We start from the raw sequence: 10,977 nt of genomic DNA, 5'->3' as shown, positions 1-10,977 counted from the left end.
CCCCTAGCCCAGGAATCCTCGCTGCGATGAGCTCACTGTGAGCTGTGGTGGAATGGCAACCTGCGTCCCCAAGGGGCTCCCTGGGAGGGTGACGGGGGCGGGTGACACCAGGCATGGGGAGGGGCTTGGCTAGGCTCGGGGGGTATGTGAGCCCTTCCCTCAGCTCGGGTGCCCTCCTGTCTGGGGGCTGGAGCGGTGACGAGCCCACACGATGGGTTCAGCTGAGGCCTCCCTCTGGGGGCTCCCTGGACCCTCGCCCCCGCCGCCCAGCAGATGCCTCCAGCAGCAGGACCGGGCCCTTACGCGTAATCTCACTTTCCTTGGACACTCTCCTCAGCCGGGCTGCATGGTCCCAAACACGGGGCCCCGGAAGTGCAGGTCCCGCCAAGGAAGGGAGAATCAGACGGAAAGGAGTGGGAGAGGAAAGACAGGTGACGGGTGAGGCCCATCCTTTCCCTGTCCCCCCGCCCAGGGGCCTCACCAGCAGCCCCCACCAGAGGCCAAGGCCCACCCCACACGTCGCCGGGAGCTTGGGGCAGTGGTGCGGGGCGGGGGCCCTCCGTGGACGCAGCAGACCTGCAGTCCTACACGGCTCCTCAGGCTGGAGCTTGTCTGCCTCTCATTTAGACAACACTTAGGCCAAGACTATGAAAGAGAGTGATTTATTCAGACACGTACACACGACACCCACAAAACCCAAATTTCTAACAATTTGCAAAACATCAAGTCTGTGAAAGAACCCCTCACCAAGAGACAGAGAAAGATGGCCCAGCCCTGCCCAGGTCACGTCTGGGAGTATGTCTCCACCCCTCGGGGGTGGAGTGGGGTGTATCTAAGGGGTCCTGAGCAGTTTTCCCAACAGGGCTGGACAGCTCTGAGAGTACAGGAGGTGAGTCCCAAGGATGCCGGCCAGGAGTCTCCCACCCACCACTTGGCTCTCTGGTCCTGCACAGAGAATCCTCGGAAAGTCCAATTTAACATAAACTTGCAGATTTTTGCATGGACAGTGGAGGTGACCGGTTCTTGGAAACAAACACCCAAGTTCACGTAACTTAGGATCAGGTTGGGTGTGGCATCCCATCCCCCATGGGAGGGAGGCGCCAACGCCGGCTTCAATAAGCAGCAGCAGGTGGACAGTCCCCCTGCCCTCATGGTCCCTGATGTCTCTCGGGACGCATGGACGGTCCTCCACCTCGGTGGCCAAGGCTGAGTTATCCTACAACCCATCTTTTCCAACATCTGGCTAAATATTCACGCAGTTAATGTCCTCTCAAGAACGTACAAAGTGTGATTGGGGGGGTCTGCCTTAAGTCACCCGAGCTGAGTTTTATTTAACTGCTCATCTATTGCTGGCAGCCAGATGCAGGGATTAAGCAGATCAGCCTTCACGATGCCCGGGTGTGGCCAAGACTCTGTCGGACAGGTGGGCCCCACCGGGCTAGCCAAGTTCTCTCAAGCTCACTGGCCTCTTCTGGACGAGCCTGAGAACGGTGCTCTTGGTCATGGGGTGAAAACCGCAACCTCACCGCAAGAACCCCAAGGTTGCAGGGGACCTCGAGAGGAAAGGGCAGAGGCACCAAGACTGGATCCAAGGGGCCGAGATGAGCGGGCCGTGCACAGCAGCCCCCACCGACACGGCAGCTGACTCTCCGGGAGCGGGGCGGAGATGGACCACCCGTCTGCTCCCCAGGCCCTGCTAGCAGGTGTGTGTGCTGCAAGGCAACGCATGCACACACACAGCTGTGCACACACACATAAGCATGAGCACAGGCACAGTACACAGATGCTTGCACACTGGGACACACTCACACACATGCAAATACACTCACACTGGCTCATGTACACACTTGCTCACGTGCTCACGTGCACATATACACATCAGTGTGCACACTCACATGTGTGTGACCACGCCAGGAGGATGTCCCTCGTTATGACACATGCTTGCACACATCCACACATGAACATGTATACACACTCACACATCCACACATGCACGGACATACCCACACACAGGATACACTCCTACACGTGCATACTCACAGCGTACACATATACACATGTGCACACTCACATGAACAATACAGACACACGCACCCATGTATGCATGCTCCCACACATGCACCCTCACATAATACACACATGTGCACACATGTGCAGCCCACTCCCTCCTCAGACACCACCCCCGCCCCACAGGCTGGGCTGCCTAGGACCACAGGTCACCGTTCACTGAGGCCGCAGACACTGCGCTGACAAGTGCCCGCTGGTCCCCTGGCCTCTGGAAGAGGTTCCTGATGAGCTTGTAGATGGCGAAGCAGGGGATGACCAAGCAGGGGACCCCAGCAACAATGACCACCACGGCATACACCCAGCCCGGGTACTTGATCTCCTTGGATTTGGGAAATGCCTCCTGGAGAGAAAGCGGCCTTGGGTGAGCAACCAGGCAGCCGGGGTCTCCCTTAGGGCAATGTGCCCACCCCTCGTGATTCCCTCCTGGCTTCCAGAGGGAGGGGGAGCCTGCCCCTTCCCACCCCGGAGGCCCAGGACTCACATAGGCTGGGTCCCAGATGTTGTATGTCAGCTCTTCCCTGACCTCGATCACGAAGAAGAATAGGAAGATGGCCAGCATGAGCAGGGGGCTCACCGCTCTCCACGTGACCTGCCAGAAGATGTTGGGCTTGTGGCCGATCATGAACTCGATGTCCCTGTTGAACCTTGAAGCAGAGGCCAAAGGGCCTTTAGTCCCGGAGGCAGAGGAAGGCAGAGAGCGGCAGCCTCCCCACGCCTGGAGAGCTGGTCTCTGCTCTGTGATGCTGCACTCTGGCCTTTCACATCCATCGTGGCAGACACGCCGTCTCTGGGAAGCCCCGCCATCTTGCGGTGCTACTGCCGGGCTGGATGCGTAGACTCTCGTCAGAGGCCGCGTGCTCCTCAGCCCCAGGCAGAGCTGCTGGGGCCGAGGAAGGGAGCTGTCCAGCTCCCTGTCTCATTCTCCTCGGCAGGGCAGTGGCTCTGACCCTGGGCAGCCGCACCATCACTCTTAGTGGTGCCAGCACTGGGGGCCTTAACGGGCCCCCTCCACAGGCTTGTGCATTTAACCTTATTGATTCACCAGATCGTTTATGGAGCAGTGGTGAGTCCAGCTCCTATTAAGAACAGAGTGCCAATCCGTGATGCCCTGAATGACTGGCCCAGGGATGGCTGACCCTGCCGCACTTGTCCACCTGTCTTCGCCTGAGCCTCTGTCTGGCAGAGGAACTCTGCTCACACCCCTGGGGGCAGGCCCGGCAATGCAGTGGGGGCTGGAATAAAACACCAGCTCCCTCCATCCTCCAGGCAGGGTCCTGGGAGGGGTCCTGGGGAAGCCCCTCGGCCCACAGCAAACCTGTGCACCGTCCTGCCTTCTCCCACTCGCCCTGAGACCGGGCTGCCTCCTAATGCTGCTGACAGTGTCCTTCCCGAGGCCTGGGGGGAGGCATCTGGACGCTGCAGAGGGCGCGTCTGCACACCCCCCCTCCACCCCGCGCCAGCTTCATGGCCTCTCTGTTGCCCTCCCAGGGTCAGGCCACCCCCACACCACGCCAGACAGAAGAGACACTTGCGCGGCCCTGCGCGCGCCCCGCATGGGATCCCCCATCCCCGGCCCCCACCTGTCTACGCCGTACACATAGACCACGGAGAACATCTCGAAGAAGGCGATGACGAGCAGGGGGATGGAGCCCGCGTAGCTGTCCAGAAGAGACAGCCAGTACTGGCCGGAGTTCAGTGTGAAAATGAAGGCGATGAGGTACATCCCCAAGCAGATGAGGCCTGTGGCGGCAGGGGGCGGGGGTGCGGTCATGGGCATCTGCCCACACGCCCGCTGCAGTCTCCCTCTGGCGGCTGCGTCACGACCTCGATCCCCACCGTGCCCTCTAAGCCGGTCCTCCTGGCCCCACCCACAGGCCCCGCCCACAGTGCCCACAGGCCCCGCCCACAAGCCCACAGGCCCCCGCGCCCACCGCCCACAACCAAGGCCCCGCCTACCAACCTACAGGCCCCACCCACCACCCACAGGCCCCGCCCACAGTGCCCACAGGCCCCACCCACCACCCACAGGCCCCGCGCCCACCGCCCCGCCCACCTGTGAGCAGCTCCTTGGGCCACTTCTTGGGGATGACTTTGAGGTCTTGCAGGGGCACGACCACACCCTCCATGTTGCCGAACATGGACGACAGGCCCAGGCAGAAGAGCATGACGAAGAAGAGAACGGACCAGAGCGGCGCCACTGGCATCTTGGTGATGGCCTCGGTGAAGACAATGAAGGCCAGCCCGGTGCCCTCCACGCCCTGCGGGGCCACAGGCGTGTCACCCGGAGCCCTCCGAGGTGCCCGCGGGCCAGTCTGGCCCTGACCCTGGACGGCTCTGCACCTGCCGGGCCGGCACCCACGCAGTCATGGCTGATGAGAGCCGTTCTGTGGAGTGACCGCAGCGCGTGCCTTCTAGCTCCAGGTGCATTCTAAAAGGCTGAACTGGTTACAACGCTGGGAAGTTGACCGCATTGTCCAGCAGTGTTCGGGGCCCAGACAGAGGTGTTCGGCAGATGGGCATGGACTGCCATCTGCTCACTGGGAGGTGTCCCCCGCCCCGCCCCGCCCACAGCCGAGGCCATTGGGTGAACTGACTTCAGTGGGCCTGAGTGAGTCCCCGAAACAGACCCCCTGGAAGTGCGCCCACCACTGCTCAGAGCGGCCCACGGGGCAGGCAGCGCCATAAACGTGCTCGTGGGTGCATAATGATCACACTCTGCATGGAGTGGCCCACGCAGGTGAGTGAGGCCTCGGACACTGGGCCCCCTTCTTAGGGCTCAGGGTTCCCAGGAGTTGAACTTCTGCAGAGAGCCCTGAGCTCGGAGGGGCTGAATGAGGAGCCAGTGGATCCGGCGGGATCCCACAGGATCCCCCTTGCGGCATCTGCCCACATTCCTGGGACGCAAGGAGTCAGAGCCGTGGGGAGGCTGAGGGGGGTCGTCCCAGCGCCGTGGAGCCCTCATCGCAGAGCGGCAGTCCGGGAGGTCTAACAGCCTGTACCCGTGGGAAAGCGGAAGCCCGTCAGCACTGCCCAGGGCTAGGGGCGGGCGCTCACGGCTGATGGAAGACTACCAGGGGTGCAGGAGGGCATAAACCGACTGCGTAAACTCACTAAACCCCCACAAACTGAGCTTCTAGGCAAGAACTGGCACCTCGAGACGGTCGCTTTTTGAAAGGAAGGGGGACTGAGACTCGCAGCCTCTATGACGTTCCCCGGAGAGAGCCAAGCAGGGAGGACCCTCTGCCATGTCCACTCCTGGAAAGATGGTGCTGTCGCTGGAGAAGCAGCGCCAGGCCTTCAAAATGCTCAACACGCCCCAGAATGTGCGGCTCCCAATAAGAAAACTGCAAAGCTAGGATTAGTAGACGCCAGCCTACGAGCAATCACAGCAGGAAATGTCGTTTGTCCTGGGGGCTGGCACTCGAGCTTGTGTGCATCCCGGGAGCCTGATGGCCACCAGTGATTTCAGGACAGTGACAACGACTCTGACCTTTGTGTAGGAGAATTATGGTAAAAACGGACCATGGGGTGTTTCTGTGTGTTTGACGTGAGGCCACGGGAGAGGTCAGGCCCATGGCGGGCATCTCATGGCCTCACGCGCGGGGCTCGTGGCCCAGTAGGTGCTGGTGCCCTAGACCCAGTGCCTGAACCCGCGGGGCAGGACGGCCAGGGTGGGCGGCCATGTGGCATGGGGCAGGTCTGTCCTAACTGGACCTCCAGGGGAGGCTCAGTGTCCACCCAAGGTGCCTGCTGCCCTGGCCCTACCTCTGAGAGGAAGGCGTCCATGTCGCAGGTCTGGAACTTGAGCTTGGCGTAGGCCACGGGGTCGGTGGCGTTGCACCACTGCTGCATCTCAGCAAAGTTCTCCTGCGTCACGTTGCCTTCGGGCAAGTCGAACCCGTTGATGAGCGTCAGGATGTTCCTGCAAAGAGAGCGAGGCTGACATCAGTCCGGCAGGCTCCTTGGAGGCGGAGGAGGGCACAGCTGCTGCGGTGCCCGCTGGCCACTCACGTGCTGAAGCAGTCATCGTAGCGTTCGGTGGCACGGAAGCCAATGATGGAGTAGACCACGGTGGCCGCGTACACGGACGTGAAGCCGTTGATCACAGACACGATGACCGAGTCCATCTCGCAGTTGTTGCTGTGGACGGAAGTGGCATCAGTGAGCACAGGAGGGTGCAGTGTCTACTTGGCCAGCCCACGTCGGCACAGGTGGTCAGAGCTGCATCTTGGGTCAGCTGGACAGGCTGAGCCGCCGCTGGGCAGCGAGAGGGGAGGGCTCGCCGAGCACCAGGTGATGGCCCCCACGCCTGCTGCAGCCTGCTAGCCCCTTGGTGCCCCCATGCCCTAGGGACCCCGAAGCTGGGGCTGAAGACCCTGTGTTCAGGTCCCTACTCGGCCAGTATCTGCTCTGGGCTCAGGAGGTGATGCATCAGCCCTACTCGTGCAGGACAGCCTGGACCTTCTGACCACCAGCCACAGAGGCCTCGAAGAGGCAGCCTGGGCCGGGTGCCCCCATCCCCAGGCCTGGATGCCTCCCTCCCCTCCTCCCCCACTCCCTGCCCCTACAAACGCTGCCGCCCCCCCAGCTCACCCCAGGCCTTCATGGCTGAGGACGCCCATCTCCACCTCGCCACCTAAAGCCTCCCTCAGCTCGGTGCATGACCCCTGACCTCCCACCCGCTGAGGCACCATCCTTCTAGGTGCTTCCGTCAAGAACCCCCAGGCAAATGCAAACCAGACCCCAGTGAGGGGCTTCCCTGGTGGCACAGTGGATGGGAGCCCGCCTGCCAGTGCAGGGGGACACAGGCTCAATCCCTGGTCTGGGAGGGTCCTGCAGGCTGCAGAGCAACCAAGCCTGTAAACCACAAGAGAAGACACTGCTCGCTGCAACTGGAGAAAGCCCACACAACGCAATGAAGACCCGGGGCAGGCGGGAAAAAAAAATACTAAAAAACAAACGCAAAGCTTGGTGCGCTGCCTCACCCACCCCTGTGGCCGGAACCCAAGCATCTGAGAGCATGGGCGTAGGCAAGGGCGGGAGGACCCAGGCTCCCACTCGGCCCTACAGGGGCTGCAAGGGGGCAGCGGCTGTCAGACAGTTAGACCTGGAGCCACCACGAGGCCCATGCCCTGCCTCAGGGCACACACGCGGGGAACGAAAACAGGTGCCCACGGAGCTCGAGCACAGATGTTCTCAGCAGCCAGAGAGCAGGGACAGCCCGGCGAGGCCCGTCTGCAGGCCAAGGATGAGCCGGCCTTGAGAGGGAGACGGACACGCAGGCCAAGGTGCGGGGCGCCGGGGGACTGCTGCACCCGCTCCCCGCAGCTCCTGAGAATGCCTTCAGCTGGGAGCCTGGCCTGCCTGCCTCTAGCCCCACCGCCCACCATCCAGGAGACTTGGACCGGCACCCCTGGAGAGTGCCCATCCCCCTCCAGCCTCACAGCAGGTCTGATGGGGAGACCGAAGCTCCAAGCGCCAGGCGCCTGGAGGAGCCGCCCCCTGCTCCCCGCGGGACCCCGTCCAGCGTACTCACTGGACAGGGTTGTAGCTGGAGAAGGAGATGAGGCCCCCGAAGGCCAAGGAGAAGGAGTAGAAGACTTGGGCCCCTGCGTCCAGCCAGGTGACCGGGTTGGCCAGCTCCGTGACCTGTGGCCAAACAGAGACCCTTAGCCGTGTACCATGGGATGGGGGGGGGGACCCAGGAAGGGCATCCAAGGAGGGGACAGGAGCCTGGAGGCAAGGTGACAGCTGAGGCCACTGAGCAGAGGCCAGAGGGAAAACGACCCTGAGGCGACAGCTGGTGGCCCTCTGCCCCGAGCTACACGCGAGCTGGCACGCACTGCCCGCGCAGGCCCAGCCGGTGTCCAGGGGCGCTGGACAAACATTCACAGCAGCCAGGAAGCGGGAACAGCCCAGGAGGTGCTGGTCTGGTGTCCAGGGACCAGGGTGGGCGCGGAGCCCAGGGGTGGGCAGGCAGCCTAGACTTACATTGGGTGTGAAGAGGAAGACAATGCCATTGGTGGCTCCCTTCAGCGTCAGGCCCCGGATGAGAAAGATGGTCAGGACAACGTAGGGCAACGTGGATGTGATGTACACGGCCTGTGGGAGGTGGCAGCTGTGGGCCGGGAGGCCGGGCAGGGGTGGGGGCCAACCACCAGGAGGAGGGCTGACCCTGGACCACGCCCCCTCCTCCCTTGCCCTGGCCCCAGCCTTCCCCTCTGGTTTCTGTGTCCTCTCGTGACCACAGTCACCGTTCAGCTCCCACCATCCAGACAGGCACCACAGTCGGTCCTGCCTGCAGCTTCTGAAGTATGTGTCTGGGAGCCGTCTGGTCCAGCACTGAGTCTGGGGCGCTGCCCTGGGCCACCAGCAAACGCTGCCCAGACAGAGGGCGGGCGGGGGCCAGACCCTCAGAGATGCTAAGGGGCCCCCCGTCCCCCAGAGCGCCCACAGCCCCGCACCTTCCCGGTGGTCTCGATGCCCCGGATGGTGCACACGTAGAGCACGCTCCAGGCGCATGTCAGGGCCAGCAGGATCCACCACTGCACGGAGCCCGAGTCATCGATGGAGGTGGAGATGTTGAGGGTCTCGCGGTACCAGAAGTAGTCGACGGAGGAGCTGCGGGCACACTCCTCCACGTAACCTGATGGCGTACCACGCCAGTGAGGGCCACGAGAGCGTGGGCCCAGGGCACTGACACCAGGACACACTGAGCTTGTGCACACACGTGTGCGCACCCACACGGACATACCCAACAGGCAGCACAACATACTTACACATGTGTGTGCACACCCACATAGATACACGCAATGGGCAACATGTCCACAACATACTTACACATGTGTGCACCCCACACAGATACATGCAACAAACAGCAAGCACAATGTATTTATACATGCGTGCACCTCAACAGACAGCATGCACCACATACATGTGTGTGCACACCCATACAGGACACCAACAGACAACATGCAAAATGTACTTACACCTGCACATCCACAAAGACGCGCACAACAGAGAGAATTCACTATGTGCACACGTGTATGCATGCCCACAGAGACACACCCAACAGCATGCACAGCATACATGTATGTATACACATCACACTTTCATGCACTTGTGTGCACATGAACATAATTGTAGGCACACATAAGCATGCACAAACCAAACAGATTTGCATGTATGGTCACGTGCAGACCCAGGCACACACTTGTGCACACAGGGAGCATGCACACCGGGCCTTGACGACCTGCCCGTCCCCCAACCCTGCCCCAGGCAGGCACTGACCCATGGCTTAGCTGGGAGTCAGAGCCCTGGGTCATTCAGAGCACTCAGTCATTCGGGAGGCCAGCAGTCTTTGCGGGTCTCACGCCAGAGCCTGCACAGGGTGGCTCTGTTCAGCCTCACACATTCTCTCTGCTCTAGACCTAGCATCTCAGGGTCCTGGTTGCCCCCCTGGGCTCATGAGACCCCAGTGGGACCCTGCCAAGACAGGAGTGGTCTAATCCTGACAGACCCTCCCTCCCTACCCCGCCCACATCCCCTAAAGGGCCCCGGGTGCAGCCAGGGATGCCAAGGAGCAGGTCTGCCCCTTACTGCGGTTTGAGTTTTTGCTAAACTTGGGCGATGACCACGTGGCTGTGAGAGATTCAGGGGGCGCTGCTCACAGGCCAGCCCCACCCCCACCAGCCCGCCCAGGGCTCACCTGTCTCGTTGGCGTTGAGTGGACACTGGCTCCAAGGCAGCGGCTCCTGGAAGGAGTTGAAGAAGTACCACATGACCCAGGCGATGATGGTGTTGTAGTAGAGGCCCACCATGAAGGACACGAACATGGACGCGATGCCTGGCGGGGAGGGGACGTCAGTGCTGGGGCGGGGGTCACTGCTAGGATTGGGGGTCCCTGCTGGAGTGGAGGCAGTGCTCGGGTGGGGGGTCACCACCAGGGCAGGGTCACTGCTGGAGTGGGGGGGTCACTGCTAGGATAGGGGTGTCACTGCTGGAGTGGGGGTCACTGCTGGGGAGGGGGTCATGGCTGGGATGGGAGCATTGTTGGAGTATGGGGGTGCTGGGGTGGGCATAACAGCTAGGGTGGGCAGTCACTGCTGGGGTGGGGGTGCTGGTGTAGGGGGTCACTGTGGAATGAAGGGTCAGTGCTGGAGTGAAGGCGATCTCTGGGGGTAGCCTCCTGGCCCACTGGGTGTGAGTGAACAGAAGGGTCCTGGGCCGCAGGCAGGCACCCCCGCGGTCAGCGTCCCTCCTAGTCCCTGCTCTGGGCAGGAAGTGGGGGGCTCTGCTCTCCCCCTGTGTCTGCCCCCGCCAGGCCCTGTGCTCCTCGGGTACCCAGGACAGCCTCTGCAGCCCGCCCCCCACCCCCAAGAGAGTCTAAGAAAGGTGTGGCAGCAGCCTCAGGGTGGAGGCGTGCAGCCCTGGGCTGTCTCCTCCCTGAAACCTAAAGGGAACAGTGGGTGGCGCGTGCTGCCAGCATGGACCCCAGGCTGAGCCTCGGCGTGGACGCACCTACGCCCTTGAGGGCCGGGTGGATGGCGCTCCAGACGCCCACGCTGCCCTTGCGCAGCCGCTGCCCGATGGCAAACTCCAGGTGCAGCAGCGGTATCCCCTCCAGGACCAGCAGGATGAGGAACGGAATCATGAACGCTCCTGCAGGGCGGGGGGCGGGGGGCGTGGTCAGGGCGGCTCGCTGGATGGTCACATGACTAAGGATGTCGCCTTTGACCACACCCTTGATGGTCATTGGCGTGTTTGGGGGGAGCTTGTGCTGCCTCCTCGCGGTGGCCGGCTTGTCCGCGGTCCCCACAGGACGCTGCCTAACCCCCAGTCCCTGGAGAGCTAGGATGGTGTCTGTGTGTGGGAGGAGCCCAGGGAGGAGCACGCGCCGGGGTGAGCCCC

At 62.3% G+C, this 10,977-nt stretch overlaps 1 protein-coding gene across 1 annotated transcript; it reads right to left on the bottom strand.

Annotated features, from left to right (window-relative positions):
* Window positions 1-646: 646 nt before the first annotated feature.
* On the bottom strand, window positions 647-10,724 carry SLC6A19 (solute carrier family 6 member 19). Its single transcript, XM_020891681.2, has 11 exons — window positions 10,588-10,724; window positions 9,776-9,913; window positions 8,532-8,713; window positions 8,059-8,169; window positions 7,604-7,716; window positions 6,079-6,207; window positions 5,833-5,989; window positions 4,121-4,325; window positions 3,648-3,807; window positions 2,549-2,711; window positions 647-2,407 (listed from the first exon to the last, which is right to left on the bottom strand). Exons 1-11 carry the CDS (start codon window positions 10,718-10,720, stop codon window positions 2,204-2,206), a joined length of 1,695 nt encoding a protein of 564 aa, XP_020747340.2. The 5' UTR covers window positions 10,721-10,724; the 3' UTR covers window positions 647-2,203.
* Window positions 10,725-10,977: the final 253 nt, after the last annotated feature.

The sequence above is a fragment of the Odocoileus virginianus genome, chromosome 14 (assembly GCF_023699985.2).
Source record: "Odocoileus virginianus isolate 20LAN1187 ecotype Illinois chromosome 14, Ovbor_1.2, whole genome shotgun sequence".
Lineage (NCBI taxonomy): Eukaryota > Metazoa > Chordata > Mammalia > Artiodactyla > Cervidae > Odocoileus > Odocoileus virginianus.
Note: the sequence above shows the minus strand (reverse complement) of the source record. Positions and strands in the feature narration are given on the sequence as shown.

Bases quoted from the DNA above. Each gene is read 5' to 3' on its own strand.
- SLC6A19 (XM_020891681.2), bottom strand. From the start codon at position 10,720: ATGATTCCGTTCCTCATCCTGCTGGTCCTGGAGGGGATACCGCTGCTG. The intron at 6,208-7,603 runs GTGAGTACGCTG...TTCCGTCCACAG, and splicing joins TCCAGCTACAACCCTGTCCA to CAACAACTGCGAGATGGACT. The intron at 4,326-5,832 runs GTAGGGCCAGGG...GTGGCCCCGCAG, and splicing joins TGGACGCCTTCCTCTCAGAG to GGCGTGGAGGGCACCGGGCT.